This window comes from Numenius arquata, chromosome 6 (genome assembly GCF_964106895.1).
Source record: "Numenius arquata chromosome 6, bNumArq3.hap1.1, whole genome shotgun sequence".
Taxonomy (NCBI): domain Eukaryota; kingdom Metazoa; phylum Chordata; class Aves; order Charadriiformes; family Scolopacidae; genus Numenius; species Numenius arquata.
In genome coordinates, this window is record NC_133581.1 from 25,819,845 (window position 1) to 25,844,265 (window position 24,421).

Below are 24,421 nucleotides of genomic sequence, written 5' to 3' on the forward strand. Positions count from 1 at the left end.
GTCATACAAGGAGAAGCCAAAAGAACACAGGCATCTCATGGTCTACAACTACCTAATAGAACGGTGTAGAGAAGACTTCTCAGAGATGCGCACTGGAAGGACGAGACGTGAAAGACACAAGTTGCAGAAAGAGTCCTCATATCTGACTTGACAGAAGGAAAACATGTTTTGAATCATAGAATACCGGGTTGGAAGAAACCTCACGAATCATTTGGTCCAACCTTTCTTGGCAAAAGCACAGTCTAGACAAGATGGCCCAGCACCAATTCTCTCAGCCTTTCTTCATATGGCAGGCTTCCCAGTCCCTGGATCACCTTTGTGGCCCTTCTCTGGACCCTCTTTTTTTGCATATTGGGGACCAAAACTGAACACAGTATTCCAGGTATGGCCTGACAAGCACTGAGTGGGAGAATGACTTCTTTATCTCTGCTGATGATGCCCTTGTTGATGCAACTCAGCATCCTGTTGGCTTTCTTTGCCGCAGCAGCACACTGTTCACTCACATTGAGCTTGCTGTCCACCAGGACCCCCAAGTCCCCTTCCACAGAACTGCTCCCCAGCCAGGTAGATCCCAGTCTGTGCTACACTCCTGGATTACGTTTTCCCAGGTGCAAGACCGTACACTTGTCCTTGTTGATTTTGATTTTGGGTTTGGTTCTTTTTGCTTTGTTTGTTTTGGTTTTTCTACTATGAGGGTATTCAAACACTGCAACAGGCTGCCCAGAGCAGCTCTGGAATCTCCATCCTTGGAGATATTAAAAACTAGGTTGGAGAAGGTCCAAGCAACTGACCTATGTGGACTTGCTTTGAGTAGGAGATTGATCTAGATGACCTATGAAGGTCCCTTCCAACCTACATGATTCTCTGATTCTGAGAAAAGTTTTTTATTCTTTCAAACTGTGACACAAAAGCACCAGCTTTCAGGGTTCAGATGACTTCTAATATGAAAACCATAAAGCAGTTTTTTTCCAAGCTAAACTCACTGAAAAACTTTTGGTAATTATTACTGTCAAACTTGATTTTAACTGCATATTCATCTTTTCTAAATGGGATAGTGAACAAAGAATGGAAAAATCTCTAAGAAGAAAATCTGTTGAGGAAAACAAAAAGTCAATTCTTAATAGCTAAATTGTTATGCAGCTTTTTTTCCATCCCCCAAAATTTTCACAGGGATTGGAAGCAAAAGATTCACCATTATAAAAAGGTATTCTTATGTCATTAAAGAAATGACAAAACAATGAATTGGAAAACTTTTCACAAAACATGCAAAAAACCCAGTTCTTGTAAGATTTCCAGACCAGAGAGGCTTGGATAAGTATTTGAGCCAAACATCTAAAGAGTTTGAGGTTTGTCCTTTCCTCTTTAATACTATAGCCTGAAGACACAAAAAAATTAGTAGATCAGTGTGATACCTTCAGAGAGAAGCAGTATTAAGATATGAAAGCACATGCACTTGTTATTCTCAACGAGTCGACCAAAAAAAAACCAAACCACAATTAAAACCATAGAGCCCCACAGAATTTCAGCTTCTTAGAACTTCTCTAGCCACTGAATTTCTGAGCCAAGCAATTAATATTTAGTTAGTATAAAACAAGAAGGTACATACAAATAAGCAATCTGTAAAACAGGAAAGAGACTACAGCGCAAAGGACTTCCTGCTGGCTGGCAGCCACTCACACATGCACACTGGCATCCTTCGGATTCTGCTTCCTAGGCTTTGCAGTCTTACTAACTTGCTATATTATGTCTCCCATCACTGTTCCCCTTGGCTGCTGTCTCAATTCCTTTGTTTTTCTGAGCGTTTACAGCAGCGTCTACGAATTTGTCTAGAATCATGACTTCAGAAGCAGCTTGACGGGCATTCAAAGAACTAGAATTTATTTCACCACCATTTTGCTGTCAGGGGACAAGCTGCAAAGAATGCAGCAACACTGCACATGTATGTTACATGTGGCTTAGTTTGAAACAGCAGGCCCTCTGTGAATGGTACCCTCTCTATTAAAACATATCTATCCCATTACCAAACCATCACCAAATACCCATGTAAATAAACGGACAATTTGTTTTCTTTATTTACTAAGGTTTGTTTTTACAGAATCTTGAGATTGCTTTTAGAAGAACTCATCTGGATGCAAAGAATCTCAGGAAATATAGATAACCTTTAAAATACTGTAGAATAAATTTTGTCAAAAATAATTTATAGCAATGTCCTTGAATTCCACGGGAAAACAAAGCAGCTTATTAAATCTTGATGTAGCTCTCTAGTTCTGTGGATTAACCTGATCCAAGCAAAATGGAACTCCATGGTCTGTATTTAAGCTTTAGGTAAAACTCACAAAAGACTTCTAACTTAATCTCTAATGTTTCTTTTTTCCTGTGCATGTACAATTTGTGAAAATGGAAGACACAGCGGATGCTACAATGCTAGGGGTACAATAGGATGAGAGCACTGGGTAGCAGAAATTCCTCTTCTGGCATTTAAAAAAATAAGTTTGAGATGAAAAATTTATTTAAGTTTGATCTTAATACTGTTTACATAACAAATTAGCATAAGATGCAATTTTTTCCATTCTTTTAAAATATTTATTCAACAATTCTGTTTTCACTCCTCCACCCTCTTTTCCAAAACCCACACATAGTCTGCAATGCAAGATTATTTAACTAGAGAATGCGTACTGGGTATATACAATTATATATCACTCTTTTTATCCTGCAGTGATGCATATCTGCCAGAATGACTAAGCCTTTGTCTCTCAAAGTTCTGGTATCCACAGCGGCAGGGGAGTTAAAAATCAGCACAAGAGAGAAAGGTCTGATGGTGTGCCAATGTACAATGGAAGAGAATTCAATAACAAGCTGCAGAGACAGTGGGCTTTTATCAGACACATTCAAAAGTGGTGGTGGCTACACGTCAATGCCGGACCAGAGTGTGTTACTGCAGAGTGCGACTGAGTGTTTTCCCCACAGGCAATACACTATTATTGACTCCCCCCATTAACATGTAGGGTGGATATACATTTATTGAAGGTTCTAATGGAAGGCTGAGGGACTCCTATCCTGAGGCCAGAGCAGAAAGACAGCCTATCACTTCATGTAATGGTAGCCCATGTGTGACAGACCTGACCTACATTTCCCCCCTTTCTTTCTCACAACAGCCTGTCACTGTTTTAAGAAGCTATTTTCTGAGAGGTATAAAAAGAAATGCATGCTAGGAGCTGCCTAGTTAATGTGTTATATTGGAATATTATTTATAAACCTGCTTTAAAAAGACTAGTTTAGACTACAGATGAATTATGAAAGCTACCATAACACACACACAACCAAAAAGAATGCGTCTTAATGATTCTGAAGTGCTTATAAACCCATACACATTAAACATTAGGTATAAATGGATTAATACCTATATCTAGGATACTGCAACAAAATGTAGCATAAGACTTAAAATTAAGAATGCTTAATGAAGCTGCCTTAATAAAATAAAAAGGGCTAAGGTCTGTAATTAGTATAAATTTCATATTCGTTCAAACTATTAGGAGTAACGCCACCTAATGTTCTGTTGGAAGTAATTCAATGTTTTCACTAGCTAATGTATGTGTAGCAAAAGCTATAAATAATGGATCCGCATTTGAAAGTAGGACAAGAGTGAAAGAAACATTTGGTTCAGCGATAAACAGCATTTTAAAATACCATCTAACTACCACTCCCAGACCCTGCTTATTTAAAGAGCTGCTGCCACTACAGCACTCCTTGGCAGGAACCTACCACGCTGCTGCAGGTCATACTCTTTTTTTGTCTCTTCGTTCCCTAGAATTTTCCACGCTTGATCGATTTCGATGAACCTCTGCATGCGCTCCTCCACTTCTCCTGCTGGCACATCTGCCTTCTGTTTGTCTGGATGATACTGCCAATCAAAAAAAAAAAAAAAAAATCAAAAAAAAGTTGAGTTGAGGGGAGTGGAAGTGAGGAGGGTGGAAGAGGAGCAATCAATAATGCATTTGATATTCAGTTAAAAGGACAGAGAAAAGGAGAAGGTCTGAGCTCAGGTGCCAAAGGAAGGGAGACAACGATGCTGGGCACAAGAGAAAACTGCCAATTTAATTAGACCACTGAAATGGCAACAAAACCACCAGTGGCACAAATGTCACCAGGCGCACTGACGGCATTTTCTGGATAATTTGCTGATGGAATCATTGGTCTTATGGACAATTTACCTAGAGAGAATGACTACCATAAACAGAAATAGGTACATGCAGAGAACCACGACATGGGAACAAGAGGAGGTGCTGTAGGTGCTAGCAGCTCTCGTAGTATTACACAAAGCTGATTTAAACAATGCCACCAATGTTTAGTTAAGGCTATTACAAGTAAATTTAATCGTGTATTACATGTACCTAGCTTTTTAAAAAAATTATTTAAACCTTAAATAGAGTATACATTAGCAAACATAATTTATAATACATGTAATTCTACTTTTGAAAATATGCCTCAACATCTTTAGTTTCTTCCAGTTCAGTGAATCAATAGCCCTTCCAAATATTTAAAGTCATGGATCACTGGCTACAGAATTGTGTCATTTTAGTTAAGAAATGGTTATTCAAGGACATGGCTGCAAGAAATCCCACGTTACATGGGCAATAATAATTAAAACGGTAACACATTTTTGTTACCATTTGTTCCACAGGTTCTGAAAAGAGCATTCTGACTTCTTTTTGCTTCAAATGTCCACTGAAAACAAACCTTCAAAGCTCCATCTTCCTATAGCTCACCTCCAGTAACCTCTTTTTTTGATATTTTAAATTACACATTATAAGTGATGGATGAACAGGAAAGAGCATTTAAGATGAGAAAGCTGCAATATAATCAGACCTATCAGCTGTTAACTGTGTTATAAATCAGGATATCCCTTATTCTGGAGCTTTAACTTCTGCCCTTTATATTAACATTACCTAGGCACTGAAATGTACAGCAGATTATAAGACTTAGAACACCTGTTCTACAAGTGTTTGAGCAGACTTCTGATTAACTGAATCCCCTTGTTTTAGTTTAGAATTAATTTTGGAAAGGAAAAAAAAGAATACTAATATCATGTGTGCTTTATAAAATTCAAAATTTGAAGGAACCACTCCTACTGGAGTCTATCTGCTCACTGATGTATGTATCTGTCATTTGCACTGATGGGTATTACTTGGGTAAATCCTCTGTACGACAACAAGAGAATGTACATAAGAGCAAAATATTAAGCTTTGACCTCAAGTGTTTTCACAGGTATTTTTCCATGTAGAGATGAATGTAGCCACAGCCTCAAATATGAAGTCTGTACACAAACGTATATTTTAATTCTACGCTATGAGTAAACACACTTGAAGTCATCTCTGTATTCCAGACTGAGGACTAGCTTGCAACTTGCTGAAAATATATGGCTGAAGCACAGTTGCGATCCGCAAGGATTTATCTCTTAGACATCCCCTTTTTATCTCCCCAACTGAAGATGACAAAATTCTAAAGCACAAACAAAGAAAAATTTTTTGGTCATTGCATTTAGTCATTGTATTCTAAACAGCTAATTAGATAACCTTTATTTGGTAGGCACTAAATGCAGTGTTCTGTTGGCATGCATCATGTTGTACTGTAAAAGCTATTTAAATAAATTGTTTTCAAATCCATTTTTCTGAAACCTTAGCTTTTCCAGTTGTATTTAAATTCTAACAGCATTTTTAACATTGGTGGTTGATTGGATACCACATTTGTGAAAGGTCATTTTTGAAAAAAATCAGTGCTTAATAAGCATACAAGGCAAAATAGTCAGATCACAAAGACTTACATGGTTTCCTTTTAGCAATGTTACTTATTTTAACAATGATGTTTGAGGTACACATCCAGCAGTTACTCCTCAAAGCAATATTTTATCTAAAAAATGACACTTTGTTATTTTAAAATATTTCAGATGCTATATTTAGAATTTGGATCCACCTCAAATATTACATGCTTACTTATAATACCTAAAAAGAGAGTTAGATGACTGCTATATATTCCACTCCATTTGGATGATACATTCTCCTACAAGCTTGCACCCGAAAGGATGTAAAGGCCTATTCAAGGCATATTATACTAGACTTAGTACCACTGAAACTTAACGACGTTTGAATAGCACTGCCAGAAAACTGTTGCTCATATTGTCATATGTTTGGAATAAGGACTACACCTTCTCAGACCAATTTCTTACAGAGACATGGAAACATTACTGACCAATTGCCCAAAAGAACACTGGCTTCACTCTTGCCAAGAACACTGAGAAAACAGCCCCACAAAACCGGTCACACTTTTCATTTGCTACACCAAAACTTTGCCTGACTGAAAAATAATTTTGGACTACGCTGGGAGTAGTCAGGAAAAAACAGTAAGCCACAAATGTTGCAAAAGTACTTTGGAAAAATAATAACCAATGCAGAAAAGGCTATTCTGTTCATTTCCTAAATTAAACAGAAAATTCATTATTCTTCAGTTATCATTTAGCTTTTAATGTCTTTCCTATAGATTTGGAAAAATTAATATTTGCAGCATATGCAATTTTTATTTTTTAAAGACTACAATTTCATGTAACTAATAACTACTACATTGTAGGGGATCTACTAATTACAAAAATATAAAATATCTATTTTCGTCTCCGTGCTTTCTGAAACTATTTGCTCCTTCCTCTGTTGGGCTTGTTCCTCTATTACCATCCAGTACCTTTAGTAGTCTACATCTACACTAAGAAAAATCCTCAAACCTCTGCTCTTCTACTCTAATCCTTTCTTTTTGTCTCCAGTGACCCCATTGCATCTGAATTCGTTATGTGCCTGTTCTCATTGACTCCCTTTTCCTACTCTCCAGGTTGCTGATCAAAACCTAAGCATGCAAAAATACCCTCCTGATTCAACTGCCCATAGACTCGTCTCTCATCTCTGAGACAAATGAGATGTCCTCTCTTCCAGCTGTTTCAGGCACTGTTCAGCAAGCTCAGACACCAGCCACAGAGGACACCTTTCCAAAGTTTCAACCAACCTACTAATAGCTGATGTTTAGAGAGAGTACTCCAACGTCCTCCATCAATACTTCAGACATTGATCAACCACACTCGTTTTTGGTGTCTTCCCCCATTCTTGGTTACCATGTCCTTGCTTCTGATTCTCGTCCCTCTCCAGCATACCCGTCAGAGGAGCTGCCTCAAGAGCGCCAGGGCTTTGGTTTGGTTTAGAGGGAGGTGAAATATGATGTACGTTTCTGATCTCCTCCTCTTTTCCCATTCAGTCTTATTTCTGGGTTAATCTCAGCTGCAACTGTGTACAAGCTCCGTAATGAAAATGGACAAGCCTGTTTTTTTCGACCTATCTCCTTCTACTCAAACCAAACTATTGTTCATATCTCCCTCTGTGCATCCAGTTTTAAGTTCTTACTCCAAATGTTAAAGACCCCCAATGTCTCCTGCAATATCACTTCTCAAAATCTGTGCAAATTATCTTCGTGTCATTCATACTTGCCACCTCAGCACTATTTTCAGCTGTATTACTGTACTTAGGATACATTTAAATCTTTCTGGCATACGTGTAACATTTTTAAGAAGCAATGGTTCCATAAAAATAGCTTCTCACTGAGCGCTCATCTTGATTTTTGAACACGTAATAATTTTTACTAACACGTAACTATCTAACAGGACTTCATAGAAACAACAAAGGATATTTTTCCAGAGTCTGACAGAGGGAGAGGAAAAGGAAGAAGTTAGAGATGTATGTTCAATCTAGTTTTCTTTTTTTATACCTCTACTAGAAGTAATTTAAGTAATTTGCTAACTTCTTTCCATTACTAAAGGCTGTCTGGAATTTGGGTCTCTTTACAGCATATGATGCTTCGTAATTGCTGTGAATGGTGAAAAATAAAAAATAAATTGACTTATAATGGAAATATATTAGTTCATCTGTTAACTATAAAAAATACTTTACATTTACATGCGATGCTGCTCACTTCCCTGATGTTTATCTTAAATGGCACATTGTCATAGCATCTTTTTAGGACTCTGGCTCTTGGTGTAAGGGTTAATTTTAATTTTTTTTTTTTTTTGAGGGGGGGGATAGGGGGACTGTTTCAGTTTTTACAATCAGTATGAAAAATCTGAAAAAGCACAAACCTTGAAAGTCCAAAGCTGAAATGAAAAACACACTTTAAACATTATCTGTTAGAGACTTGGTGACATTTTTAGTGCTGCAGGGAAACAGCAGAACAGGCTAATACAGACTTAACCTCATGCCCTTTTCAATTACAGTATCATCATTTTACCTTTCTAAAACAACTGCATTGAACCGTCTTATTTTTAATATACATCAGACTGTACTTTTCAGCAGTTTGTATACAGTGGGGAACAGCACATCACCTGGCAAACATACTCTGAAATACAGATTCAGGTTCAGTTCATAGATACATAAGCATCCAAAAATTTAGAAATTTTTAAAGGAACATCTTAGTTTAGGAAAATCAATTGTATTTCATTATGGTAATCTATTGCCTTTGATACGTACTACAGAATAAACAAACAAGCGAGTAAACTTCTGTCTCAGAAAAAAGATGTTAATGTGGTTGCGTTCACCAAATAATTAAAAGTATAGAATCTCCAAAAATTACTTAAGTTCCATCATATATTGATAGGGCTTAATGACTTACTTGTTTACTACTTTCTTACTGATTCTTGTAGCTGATGTGAGCACTGCTTCACATCTTTAGCCAACATCCTCAGAACAACAGTTGAAACTTTTGCTTTTACATTACAATCATCATTAACAAGTTCAACTAACAAGTCAAGTAAAACAATTCCTGAAATTAAACCTTGTGACTTCTCTCTTCTCTTAGGAAACTCTAACACTTCCATTTACACAGCATGCCACACGCATGGTTTTCACCCGCCAGGTTTACATAAGAATTTGGAACACACCACAGCATGTTCAACTGCTACATTTTTTATTTCTGCCTACTTCATACTCTATGAAGTTTTGTCTCTTCTGCACTTTAAGAACTGCAAAATTAATTCCTGGACTTTAATCCCTGGAAGTTAATAATTTGGTGAAAAACTGTAATGATATTACATCTCAATAACCATACCAACAGACCTTAAGAACTCTAATACCACAAGATGAGAAACTAAGCTGGCTGAGCTCTGGTTGAGCAAATCAAGCAACACAGGGATGACTTACGAAGGTCCCTATCCTCCTAACACTTGTACAAGTTGCTTAACTTTATGCAATAAATGTAATAGGCTTGATTGATTTTAATCAAATTCAAATTAGCAAGCAGAAAACCTCCAGTTAAATCAATTTAATGTACATTTCTTATTGGTGCTCATTAATTTATTTTTCAAAAGAAATTTACACCGCCCACTGAGAATTAACTTAATATGACTTATTGGGAGGGGAAAGGTGAAGCATATAGACAGTTTTTACACTAAATTTGTAATCTCTTGCTAAACTGTGGAATACACAATAACTAAACCACTTAACATAGTCAAACTTTTACTCATAACTACTTTTCCACATGACAAATTGAAAAGGCTGATTATTTAGAAAAGGTTAAAAAAGTACCATTCCTTCTCATTTATTACTTAATACATTAGCATGGTTGCGTATGTCTTGCATATAAGGGGTACTCACTTTAAAACCCAAGGATGCACCACATCCCCAATTCCATACATCAAAACAGGAGGCTTTTTTCCCCTTACGAAAACTACAACTTCTTCTTCCAAATTTTTATTTAAGGTATGAAAAAGTGTTTTCATTTAGTACTGTGTATTTCACAGATAACTGTAAATAACTCCCCCCCCCCTAAAATTACACAGCTTTTAAGTAAGTGTATTTAGAATGTAAAATTTCTATTTTTTTCTGACAGAAAAATTAAGTAGATCAGGTCTAAATTTTTTCTACAGTTGAAATATGGAGTACTCTCCCCTTTCTATGGCATTATCTTTCCTACTTTCCAATATTTCATGCAAAACTGTCAAACATTTGGAGAAATCTTCAGCAGCAAATAAAAAGTAATCTAAAAAAGGTGAACCAGATGTGGCTGCATGAAATCTTTCTCTTCTCTCCCAAGACAATAATTTTGGAGAAATATTTTCAGACTTTTAATTTTTATTGGTGGTTTTTTGGGTGTTTTTTTTTCTTTTCATACGGTAAATCCGTAGTAAGGTTCTAAAATACAAAAGTAAAGACAGATATAGAACAATGGTGAAACCACTAGAGCTGAAAAATTAACAAGTTAGACTACTCTGAACTTACTATCATGAGTCATAAAGTACCAACAGTTACAGCACAGTAAATTTCTAAACTATCAGATTTATTAAAGATTTTTAACTCTGAAATTATCTATAGTCTCATGGAATCACATTGCAAAATTAAACTGACAAGCTTAGACAAGTCCTGAATTCCTGCTTTATTTCAATAGAGGATGTGTGCCTACATTTGAGAATAAAGGACATATTTAAAGCTAGAGATGTGCCCTAAGTTCCTGAGTAAATCAAGTAGTAAAATTTCAACAGAGGATTACTTACATGCATTCACGTACTCGTTCTTTTTTAGGAACTACATCTAATGACTAAATCTAAGCTGTAAATAAGAGTCAATGATAGAATATTAATATCTAAAATTAACTTAGTATCTCTTAGCATCCTTCTCCCTTTCTCCATGTTAGGCGTATAGTGGTAGCTACAATAGTCTTATAGCCCGACAGTACTTGTTCCATGCAATACAGCTGGAAATGAGATTTCTAGCCAAGTATGTATTAACTTTTTTTTTTTTTGCCACAGTGAAAGTAATAGGATGCCACAGTGTTCATGACCTACACTACAAATTCCAGGAGATATTGTAGTTGTAAAAATATATTAAAAAATAAGCAGTAGTGAAATACACTTGGTAATGGTCAGGGAAGAGAAATTCAACCCAAACTTTGCAAATAGAGCACTGCTCCGTATCTGGTGAAGCTGCCATTTTTGATGAATGACAGAACTGAATTGCGAACAAAGGAGGTAGAAGTCATGAAACTGGGATGCAAGGGGTTGGCTGGATTAACATTGCAAAAGTGAAAGTCACCATGGATAAGCATCAGATAGTATCAGTTAGCAGTAGCACACATCAATGACATCCATTTCCCTGATAGGAGAGCTAGCTAAATGACAGTAAGTGGACGTAAGAGTTGGATACAAGAGAAAAAGAGTGAGAGGGGAAACACTGGAAGCAGAAACCCAAGCCGTTATTTTCAAATAACATGGCCAGGCTCATGGCTAGGAATCTGACAGAATGAGACTTTGACTCCTTACTGGAATTGTACAGATTAATGCCAAGCACTTCTAAAAATCACAGGATCAGTACTTGGGGGGTTCAATCTATTTATTCTTCTATCAAAAGCTCAATGCTGAAGAGGCAATATATTCAAATTTCAGAATCAGAATTCTCTCTCAGAATCAATGTGTGACAGTTCATTTGGTTAATAAGTCTAAACTATTATTTATTCCACATTATAATACAAAATAAGTTAAAATTCTTTAAAAGACAAAATGGGCATAAGCAAGCAGAACAGAAAGCCTAATACAAAGAGTCTTGGTCTATACAAAGTTTAGCAACAAACATGTTGCACTCAGACAAAGCTCACAAACCATTACCAGTATGTCCCTTGCAATTTAATGAAACGTACCCTTTTAACAAAGGAAGAACAAAATGCAGGAGTTAACACGAACATAAAAATATCAAAATTGGAAACTATGTTTGAAAACATTTCACATGCTTTACACAACATTTATACGTTATCAACAGTAATTGTTATTATCTACAGGTTAAGCTAACAAGGTCAGGATAAAAACTGCCAAGTGTTCTCATCTGACAGAAGTATTCATAGGTCCATGCAAATTTGTCTGTTGACTACAGAGCTCATCATAACACTTCACATCATATTAAAAGGAAGCTGCGAGACAGTCAACACAAAGAAGAAAAATATTAACCAGCTATTTCCTATTTAATTTCTGACTGTAGTCTGAATTCTTGTTACATTTCCCTGCTTTAAAAAAAAAAAAAAATCTGAGTAATTTTAATGCCAGGCTGTTCTTAGGAGGAAAGTACTTTGCTCCTGCTTACAATATATGTAGTAAACACCAGTTTTTACTGGGAGTTGCCAATAAATCTCACCCTTTGACACAGAGTGTCTGTTCATACTCAGTTTTTGGCTGCTCTGCCACAAATGCCAACAAAGGGACCAATTAATGAAAACTTTCTTGATACATTCCCAGTGGATGAATGTCCGCCTTGCAGAAGGTACCTTGACAACATTCATCTCGCACAGGCCAAATGGTTGCTCTGTGGTAGCAATTAAGACACCACCAGCCTTGGCTAGATTTAAACCAACAACCAAATCTGTGTAGATCTGACCAAATGGTCATAGAAATCTGGAGAAATTAACTTCTAAACAGGGGCTAGTTTGGGTCATATAATTGCATCCATTTCTCTAGTTATCTACAAACCATACGGATGTATTTTTTTAGAAAGATATTACAATTCTTAAAACAAGATTCCTTAATCTGGCCACATGACTACAATATTTAAGCCACGTTTTTAAATATCTAAGAAATCAAAAACTCTTCTAAATAATTTCAAGAATCAAAATAATACAGTAGGTTGACATTCTCTGTATTTGTACTCATTTCTTTTTCCATCCCTCTCCACAAAAAAACAGTGTTCAATCTTCACATTCCCATAGCTTTGGAACCAGGTTTGGACAATTAAGATCAGCACAGCACCCCTCCTCTTTCTAAAATTACATTCGGAAGTAGAAGAGTTTTGTTGCTTTGATCCAGAAGTGCCTATCTTGAAGCCTCTTACCGCAGACTGTGAACATGAGAGACTAGTGTGATAGCTCGGGAAAAACCTTGCCTCCATTGCAAAGTTCATACTGACTTCAGGTTTTTTCCTGAAATCTCTGTCCTCGGGCAATTTAAACTGTGGCTGGTCAAGGCCCTACGCTGCATGATCATTACCACAAAACTAGGCATTCTGCTTCTATTGGTCTCAGGGCGTAATAAATTTATGTTTAGAGCTATCCGAGATAATAAACTTGTATATCTGAAATACTATAGCTAAGTTTAATGCGGTTCCCCTCACCACCCCACACCTCAATGAAACTGCACATTTCCAGTTCTATACTATGTCTTTATAAGGCGTGTAGCAGTATTTTTAATCAAGTTATGTAGCATGTATTGAAAGTTCCAGATCAGTTGATACAGCACTAAAATATAAAGCTGAACAGTCTCCCTGTTGGGCACAGCACAAAAAAGGAACCATATAATGCAATTACAACACTCCAGGAGCTATATAATTACATTTAAAGTTAACACTTTTGCTAATTTTACATACATTGCCACACTGAATACTTTAAGCCACAAATCCCTATCAGCATGTAATAGTATTAACACTTGCATTTGGTATTACCTACACACGTATATAACATCTATATTTGAGCAATCAAGCACACCAACTCCAAATGATCATTTACTCTGGTGATGGGCAGCATGATGCACAGATTAGAATCTCTGCAGACTAGCTGCTACACTTTAGAGCTGAACTCTTGGTTTTTTTCTTGCAGAGCCCATTCTGTGATGGATTTAAATCAGAACAGAGACTGAATGATAGAATTGTTTATTAAACTGGATTTTTTTTTTTCATAACTAAATTTAAGAAAAGCACGTGTTTTAGCCACCTGTGTTGGCCAAGAAAAAAGGTGACAAACATGCACTTCGTCACCACCCTGTGGCACTCACTAAAAGGTCACAGGAAGAAGCCATTTTCCAACTTCAACCACTGAACTCATTAAATTTGAGCAGGATGAAAAACACACTAAGTATTTTACAAAAATTTAGGTGGTTTACTAAATAAAAGTGTTCTAAAACAAGAAGTGGTTTATTTCAGTAAAACAAAGAATCTTAAACAGCAGGACAAAATGAATTCATTTAAAGAAAATGTTTGTTTTCAACATGCAAACATTAAACTTTTCTCCTGTCACGGGAGGAGGGAGAATTTCTGAATGAACAGTTTGAATTAATTACCGATATATTTATACAAATGAATGGAAAATATCCTAATTACCAACGGAAAATATCATAATTCTGGCAGTATTACCCTTCTAGACTCAAAATGGTCTCCAATTCAAAATTACTTAATTTTCAACTGAAAAACTGTTACAAACTAATACGCAATAGAAAACTAGTTAGGGTGAAAACTCAAAGCGTTTTAATATTACCTGCTCTTAACGTACAATGATTTTGTTTGCTATTTTATCACATGAGCCATCAGGAAATCTAACTGCCCTAGTATTTCTTTCTTACTGATCCAAAAAGCAGAAAGAAAACTAAATAGTTTTATTTAAAAAAAAAAAAAAATCATCTATTTGCATAACCTATAGATAAATTCTTACATAAAAAAAAAAAGACTTAAACAAGCAAAAATCTACATGATTTTTAAAAGCAAGGCTTGTACAAAACACAGGCTTGATGCTTTAATACATGCTCCTTCTATGAAGTATTAAGTATTCCTAGCTTTGTCCAACTTCACAGGGAAAGTGAAGCTTTTTAGCAATGAAGATTTCCTTCACTGGAACTATACTGAAATACTCTTTTTTAGCTTTCCTACAGGCCTGTTTTGCATATAAAGATCTACTTGTATGGGAGCCATCCTGAAGCAACATTACACTCTGGGCTCTGTGGCCTACATGGTTCATCAGGTACTAATTAGATAGCATGTTCTGTCAACCCTTTCTTGCTCTTCTTCTATTAATCGATCAGCCTGCCCAATTAATACAATGCAACACCAGTTCCAAGCTCCTTGAGATCCTTTACCTGTGAGAACCAAGGATGAAGAGAAAAAAAACCTTCAAAAGGGTCACAAGGTAACCACACTTGTCTAAGATCTGGAGTGACAATAACACCACTGTGCTGAAAGGTTAATTATGTTCCTACCAACATTCTCTTGAGCCTAAGTTTGTTTTTTATCAAAGAAAAAAAGAGTAAACACAAGCATAAAAACATATTTCATCTAACAGGCTATATTAGAAATCGTAATAGCTTATGAAAAAGTGAAGGTTGCAAAACTAAAATCCCTTATCCGTTAACAGCATATTTCTCATCAGAATATCTCCAGTTAATATTATTACTGTTAGATACCATGTATCAGAAAATAATTCATGAATATTGTGCAGAAACTACAGTATACTTATCCCACCTACGTATACAACAGTGCCAACAACGGCTGCCCTTACAGTCACATACAAGCAGAACAACCATAAATCAGCATTTTATAAAAACTGTAAGAAATAAAATACATGTTTTCTCCATTTATTACACCGCACTGAAGATTGCAGAAGATAAAAACCGAACGACAAAGCAGCTGCCAAATACAACACACTACTGCCACCTAATGCTTACTAGAAGGTTACATCAAAAACATTTCATTGTTTCTCCGGCATGATGAAAAATGAAGACCAAAGCAAATTTAAAAGTTTATTGTTTTTAAATATCTGCTTCACATTTCCTCTCCCTACAGGCTTTCTAAGTTGAACTGATACGGTCATATCCTTTCCTGTACACTAAGACTGTAACAGGCAAAACATATGCTCAGTGGGCTAAATACGAGATATTTTGCATATTTCATCTGCAAAAATATCAGGAATACACTTCATTAAGATACTCACATAATTAAGTAAGTACATTCACTAGATCAGGTTCCACACTTGTTTACATTTTTGTAAGCTATCCCCTGTTAAGTAACTAGCACAATTCAGAATTGAAAAGCTTCACATGCCAAGTATTTGGAAAAGGGGAGGGAAGAAAAAGAAAAAAAGAGGCGTGGTCTTATGTTAAAACAGCACAAAACAGAATTACTTTGAAGGTGTTTTTCTCATATCAGTGATTTTGTCACAAAGCACTCTCTCTGAAACGTGAAACCTGTTCACTTCCATGAAAAGAATGATTCCAGGTCTTAAACTTGCCTTCATAGCCCACAATCAATCTTTTCAATGTGTTCACTCAATTGGCAGAAGTTAGCGGGGAACATGGAAGAAGCCGGCTTTTTCCACTTGCAAAGAGGAGAAACAGAAAGTGAAGAGTTCCTTGTGACATTCAATCTTTTCATATAGAGATTTAAACTTTCCTAAAGGATGTCTATCCAAAGACAGCTGGACAAAAGAGCAAGGAATTTATCTTCTTGATTAATTACTTCTCTTCTTCCTTTTTTCCCAACACAACAATCTTTAAGCTTTTTAACAACTTTAGTCTTCTCCTACCTGATCTTGTTATGTGCTTTGACACCGATTCCAGCCTCCACTGTCCATCTCCAGAATGATTCTTATTCGTAGGAAAAGTTCCTCATTTGAAGAAAAATAAAAAAAGACAGTTTCATTTTCCTTCTACTCTCTTATCCTTTATCCATTATGACGTTTTTCTAACATCACTCAGTGATCAACTAGCTGGTGAAAACAGAGTCCATTCTTCTCTCTTTTTTCTCCTTACAGTCTGCCATAAGCAGCAATTGTTACGCAAGTATCAACCTGAGCTTCCCACACAATATTCAACTGCTCGCATGTTTTACACACGTTACTAATCTTTTCTGTACCTTCAGGCCAGAGATAACCACTGCCGTACACAACATCCAGCACAGCAGATCTCCAACTTGAGACAAATAAGAGCGATCAGAACAGAAATATTCCTGATAATACTATTGCTGCTATAGCTCCTACTACAAGGAAACATTTGCTGTAACTCAAGGTATTTGCAGCAAACCGTCATCAAGACAGCACATCGGAAGAAAAAGGAATTTTTCCGTAACATTTCTGAAGAAAACACCCACAGACAGCCCAACTTGCTATTTTAAAAATAGTCAGAATAAAAAAAAAGTTAGGATTAGATGTGCACAGCAATATGCAACAGTTATGCCTCCCACAGAACTGGCCTTCACTAATAGCCGCACAGTAAAACCACAGAGGATATGATACTGTCAATCTGATGCTGCAAATTCTTGAAAATTACTGGAGCCCTCTAAAGTGGAATTAAAAAAAAATAAATCATAGAACAAATCACACTGTCATAAACACATTAATTTTCACCTTGGACTTTTTTTTAAGTTATCTTGCTTAAACACACTTTAACCTTCCCCAACCTTCTCTCTGATTAAGCCAAGAATTTCACCACAACATCATCTTTCACTTTTACATCACACAGGTTGATAACCTTAATTTCTGATGAGAGTTCTGAATAGTTCTATTACTCACTGGCAAAATCTTAACCTTTCGTCAACATTTATGCAGCAGCAATAACTAGTTCATCTTATAGAAACCTCAGTAATGAACTCTTAGTCCTTTGTCCCCCTATTCCCCGGTCTCTGGGAAGACCTAACCCCATTCGACTGAGAAGTGTCCAACAAAGCAGCAAGTACATAACTTCTATATTAAATATTCACACTTCTCATCCTTCTCAGCTCTCAAACAAACTTAATGCCGAAATTAAATGTAAAAGTTTCAGTTTTTAGTGATAAAAAAGAAAATCAACTGTTGTTGTATAAGTAGAAGCAAAGGTTAATTTGGCTAATGGAGGTGTGAAAATGAGAAAAAACAGAACCTATGGTTATCAGAAAGTACATCTTTAGAAACAGCTTCTCTTTCATTTTCTTCTGCTTCCATGGCTCCTTATTTTCCTATGAAGAGCCACCCAAGAGCCTCGAAAGCTTAAAAAAGCCTTTTGGAAACTAAGCTACACCACAGGAGAAGATAAAGCTATAAAAAACTGCCAAAAACTAGCAAAGGAAAGAAGGGAAACATTTTAAACCTTACAGGAGCATAAAGGTAAAAATAGAAACATAAAGGATATCTTAAAAGGTCCTTTTAAATTTCTGGCCCCTGTGCTTACAATTTACACTATTAAATGTCACATTAAATGCTGTTTGGTTGTTTAGACAAAAGTTAATGTGGCCCTAGTCATACAATAATGCCAGTTACACAAATGATTAGGGAAGTAGTTTAGGTAAATGCTACTTTCATGTGAAAGCAAAACCCAGAATCTTGTATTGCATTATTAAAAACAAAACCAAAAAACAACAAAACCAAAACACACAACAAAACCCAAACAACTGGGGTTGCTTAAACTACTGAAAAAATGGGCATGAACTTTTCCAGCTGCTATGTACAGTAGTGGATGAAGGAAAACCCACAGGATGCTATTTCCTGGCTGAGTAACATCTGGCAGAAGGGCAGGGACAGACAGTCAGGGGCAGGAGTCTTCAGCTGGCACCTCGGCTGGCAAGATGAATACCTTTCTACGGGCTAAGCAAGTCAACCGCTTTGATACCCCACAACTTCCTAAGAACTGCTGAGCACAAAGCACAGGTTTTTGCATTGTCCCCCCGAGCCCCAGGTGACTGTCACTAAAACAGTATTCCAAACCAAAGTACACCATTAATTTTCAAATCTATTTGGATTATCTAAAACCAGACAGACACCTTTAAGGGGTCAGATTTAAGCATAATGCAAAATAATCAAAGTCCCTAAGGCACTTCAACTGCAGAAGTCACAGCGGAAAGCAGGCCCTGAAGAATAGAGGACTTTCTTAAACAAATTATTTATTAGCAACCATAACTGTAACACTTGCATAACATTTCAAAAGTTGTTTTTTCTTTTTCTTTAAAATATTTCTTTCAGCTTTCCCTATCTCTAGGAGCAATATATATATAGAATCTCTACAGCGCGTGAAGCCATTCGTGATCTCAAAACAACAGGTTAGGCACCAGTCAAATTATAACTTTGAAAATGTGCACGAAAAGCTAAATATCAATAGAATTTAGCACTCAGTTTAGAAAACACCTGGGTGCAAAACCCATGAAGAACCCACCTACCATTTATGAGGCAGCTTAACTTGAGAGAGACATTAGTAAACATGTTACACTGTATCAAAAAAAAACCAAAAACCACCCACCATCAGAAGCACCACAGCCTGTTGTACAGACAATACCTTCCTATCTTAGGCAACCCAACTAAGTCTACAGCATCCTGAGAAGTTTCAACCTTTAAAATCAGAGGCCCTGAAGTATGCGATGACTGCTGCACAAACACTCCATTTCATGGGTATCACACCAGTACTAAAAACAAACAATTCAACCCAAAAAACACACCAGCATTCGGTTATTTCAAAATGTCATAGCCATAGTGACAAAACAATTCCAAACATAAGCCATAGAATCGCATAAACTTTGCAGCTAGTTTGGATTGGATTTATGCACAGTGATGGCTTAAAGGATGCATTCACACCTGGATTGATTATTAGTTTGGTGTTAATTTAACTTCTAATTTGAGGTTGGTTGCAGTTGGCAAATTTCTCCCTTTGCAGTAAGGAAAAATCTTTGACAGCGTCTCCTCATAACTACTAAAGGGACATACCTTCCAGATGAAAGGAAGGAAATCATGCAACAATAGCATACTCTGCTCACTTAACAGAACTTATTATTGATCTTTTTGCCATTGATATACAATAAGCACTCCCTATAGACTGTCTTAGCCTTAAGAGAACTTCCCCATTTTGGTCAAGGGGATGTAGATGAAAAGGTAAAGTCATCACCTAGGAGAGATCAGCAATCGTAGAAGAATAATCCAATGTTTTCATTACTTAGATTTCAACAGCAACGTTTACAGAAGCCACTGCTCTACTGAGAGAATCCTATCAAGCCCGTACTTCCCATTGCTCTCCCATAGCAGTAGGAACTAATACTGGATTGCTGGCATGCTCTGACAGAAGGTAAGTACCTCTTAAATGAGGAACTATTGTTCAGTCTCTCCTCAAACACCTAATTAGTTAGTTTAATGTTTTTGTCAAGAAAAGAAAAATGTTTAGCTAAGATGCCGCTCAGAAAACTCATTCATCTTTACCTTCTTTGCTTAGGTCATAAATCTAACACAGACTATGAATTTTTTCATTACTGTTAATTTATTGAGAACAACGACGAAGGGTCAAGTTTTAATACCTGACTATTAACTTTTCAGCCTGAAAGTGTTACTTTTAACATACTGAAAATTAAATGATGAATAGTTTATCCAAACATCTGGCAGACTACAACAAAAAACCTGAACTTTCTTACTATAATAATACAAGGTATCTACAAAGCATGTTACAAGACACCCCTTCAGGTACAAGAATTTGCTTCTGCATTAAATCAGTTCAAATGAGCTCATGTTTGCTGAGTGTTTGGGCTCAATGGGAGCTGAGAAACCATTCGTGACCAACTGAGGCAAGGAAAAGATAAAACCTGGAGGGTGGGACAGTTCTTATGTCACTCAGATCATGATTTTCTGACCTAATGTGTGTAAAGAGGAAGCAAAGAAGGGATGTGTTGCTTTTGTAACTTTCCATAATAGTTATATTATGTATTTTAAATATAAGGCAAAACTACATAGATAATTTCTTTAGCTCTAAAAATAAATAAATAAATAAATACACAAGTCCCCAAAATTCTAAGCTTTTTAAGGTACTACATCATACTGCAGTATTTTAAAAATCTAATAACCATTTCAGATTCAACTCAAATGTGGTCAATTTCATTTCGTTGCAATAAGAGATCCTTACATAAACACAGTTATTGCAAGATAGTTGATTCTGCCCTTAACATTTATTATCCTTCAAATGCATGTTCTGGGATTATAGCTTCTTCCAATAATTGACCCACTGCTTAAAATTTCAGAAGTAGGCACTTAAATAAATAGTCCGATTTGAAAATGTTGAAGAACTCAAGGTACTCTTGACTGTGGCTGCTCAAACGTCAGAATAATCAGACCATTTACTTACGTGCAAACATTATGTTGGTCTTTTCAGCTTCCTTCCTCATGCTTTAATTCATATCTTTCACTACATGATTTTTATTTCAGATGTCTCATTTTAGAAATGAGATAAAAAGCACACCGCACAATATAAAACCACTTCAATGTGGCTTCAAAAGTGCTAAAACAACAGTTGCAGATATTAAGTAAAGCAACATCTTCATGGGATTTAATAAGCTCATACTTAAGCTTTTATTTTGAATCAGAATTTTAATTTTACACTAGCTCAGGACACGGTGAATATAGATAAGTATGGAATACCTTCCACAAAAAGTCTACCAAAGACAGTGTAGACTACTTTTAATATATTGTTACAATCAATAAGCAGTGCACAAAATGTTCGAGAGAGGCATCAGATTCCTTTGCAGAGCATAAATGACATTAAAGGCAAAGCACACATTAGCTGAATCTCAAATTTCAATTGCCTAATGCCCATTCTCTTCTTATGTACGCAGTTTAAAACTACAGAGCGTCCTCTATAGTAGGATGTATCCTCTGAAGTATCAGAAGCTGCTCATCATAACAAATAAACTATGGACAATAACCCAGTAAGTAAACAGATTACATTTAAAAATCATTTTCCAAGCTAACATTATTTACACAACTGACTGAACTACCTGGATAAGCAACATATTACTTACTTGCTGGCTTATTTTGTGATGCTCTGGGTTTTCTCATATTCTATATAACAGTTAAAAGTAAGTTTCCGTTATTCACACCGTCCACTTGTAAAATTCACCTACACTTTTAAAAATCAATATAAAAAATTACACATTGCAAGGTAATAAGAGGCGAGACATCACTCCATATGAACTGAGATATGGTGGACGCACACCTCTAATAAAGCAGTACCGCAGACAACATGCCAATATTGTCATATGCCCCTTTCCATACTCTGATCCCTTACTACATACAGCCTTTTTCTCTTCACCTACAGCCATGACCTCTCTTCCCCCCCCCCCTTTCTGCAAGTCAGGATACCTTTCTCAGCCTGTTCTTGTATAGGATGCATTCAGAGTACGCCTTTCAGCTGGCTGTTGACCAATCAGAGCACTAATTGGTTAATTACTGCATTTCATTTGATTAGCCAGATGCCTAATTACGTAAAACACACACTCCCATTGGCCAGTTACCCTAACAAGAGCATGGAAGGACCAAGGACCAACTGCCACCAACATTACATCTTCACACACTTCCAACTGAGCGAGCAGGAGCTTTGGCTCCTATGTAACAGCCTGTATCACTGTACGTGGCAGGAGCATGCACCTCCAGAACGTTGGGCTTTTAAGTACTATTTTGACACAGCAAATTTGTGATACCATTCAGATTGATAAAAGTTCCCAGTACTGCAACACAATCATTGCCAGGAAGAACACTTGTTCTTCAGACTTGAACACTTGTTCTTCAGACTTACTATTGAATATCATAACCACCTCTTCTGGTGTAAGAAAAAACTAAATCAACAACCACCACAAAAAAAACCCCAAATAGGTAGATGAATCTAACAGAAGCTCTCAGAGCTTAAACAGCAGCAGGAACATCAGCATGACCACGATCTGGCTAATCAAGCTGTTTGAACTAGTGATTTCTGTAACACTGGGGTTCTTTATATACTACATAAGCTAATAACCAATTTTTAAAGCCCCAACTTTAATAAAATACAAGGGGGTATATATTCAAGTTATAAGTAGTAAATCAGATGTAAAGAACAGCTCAAAATAAAACTATCCAGAGTGTCAAAACAACAGTCCTTTGTATTAAACTTAGTGGCTTATCTTTCTCTCTACTGTAATTATCTTTACTCCAGTCAAGCTACAGCCAGGCTGCACTGAACTTTTTCTGTTTACGCCGTCAAACTACAAAACCCATTTTCTTCAAGTCAGCCAAATCTAGAGTTAGCTAAGCATGTTGATCTGTTAAGTATCTCTAACAAGTATGCTGCTATTCAAACAAAAAATTAAAAAATCCTGCAAAAGCTATTTTAAAAGGAATACACACTGCATAATTTTCAGTATGAAAAGCACTATTATGACTTCTGATACAAAGCTCAACGTGTTTTCATTTTAAAGATTCAAATTCTTAATTTAAATTCAGCATGAAAAGAAGTTCCTCAGTAGGCAAGTGCTTTCAGGAGTAACATCGGATTCATTTTAGAACAAACTTTAACACAACAATCGTGGCAGCGGATCTTTAACTTTACATAAATACACTCTGCGTTTCTTGTGATTGCAGAATTTAGATGTGTACATAAACCTGCAACAGCTTTTTTTTCTCTCCAGAAAGACAGACATCTTTCCTCTACACAATCTCTTTTTGAAGTTATTTTGATTCATTAAATTCAATTTCTATTAATGTCCTTTTTTATTGTTGCTAAGTCACTCACCTACGCCTGATGCTGTTTTCAAATTTTCTACTCTTTCAAACAGATTAAGTGATCACCTTAACACTTTGTTTGTATTCCCATACACCCCACCCGTTCTGATAAAAAGATAATCTTTGTAACACTATGTGTTAAGTGGCACATTTTATTTCCTTACCATATTAAGCATAAGAGCTTCTTGCATACTCCCTGCTCAAATTACATGGATTTTCTTTAAGATTAGGGCACACATTGTAACAGCAGCATATAATTTTCCTGCACAATAATTTTTTTTCCAGTTGAAAGGTATCCTATAATATCAGGAGCATCAACAGGAACCAACACCTGATTTTCAGCTAGACAAAGCTTATGCGTCTGGGGACTTTATTCCCTGTAAAATGCAGGTTTCAGATATAAAGCAGCTACGTGAAAATTTGAAAACAATCTAGCAACTTGTTCTTTGACCACAAAGTGCTAGACCAAAAGGAGATGTAACTGTGCCAATAATAAGATGTGTAATTTTTTAAATGAATATCCTATTTTTGTTACTCTAATTTCATCCTTTGTTAATTTTATACACATTCAGAAACAGAACATAAGCACTGTCCTTCCTAGAAGCTGTATGGATACCCTGAAAATAAGTATAGATCATAAAACCTGTTTATCCATTTAAGAAGTCTTCTTGTTGAAACTACTGTGTACATAACTGTATGTATCCCAAAAATCTCAAAACCATCAGCATGTTCAAAAGACAGAAGATTAAAGACCAAACTCCTGCTACTTAGACAATTATCAAAATTTACTGTGGTTCCTTTCAGAGTATGGAAACTGCAAGTCTTCTGTGCTTCAGAAAGCACTTTAGCACGAACTTACAACAGCCAATCAAGAAATCTTTGCATTGAGCTATGCTGATGACGAAATACAATTTTTTTTTTTTTCTTTTAGAATTCCTGGCTGAACCTCTGTGCTAGAGAAGACATCGGAGGAGGAGCCAGCATACACAAAAGTTTGATTTAGTTTTAAAAATAAGCTATTTATAAAATTGCTACTGTCACACATCTTGTGCCCAAAAGTCTGTCATCTTCAGCTGCTACTGACTGCTACAATAATAAAGTATCAAGATGATCCAGATATCAGAGTCCCATACGCATA

General features: G+C 36.2%; 1 protein-coding gene across 1 annotated transcript in view; it reads right to left on the minus strand.

The window, feature by feature from the left end:
* DNAJC24 (DnaJ heat shock protein family (Hsp40) member C24) overlaps nucleotides 1-24,421 on the minus strand; it is a 39,196-nt gene that overhangs the window by 9,120 nt on the left and 5,655 nt on the right. The window contains exon 3 of the mRNA XM_074149339.1: nucleotides 3,763-3,901. Within this exon, the coding sequence (XP_074005440.1) occupies nucleotides 3,763-3,901 (139 nt within the window). The remainder of the gene's footprint in view (nucleotides 1-3,762; nucleotides 3,902-24,421) is intronic.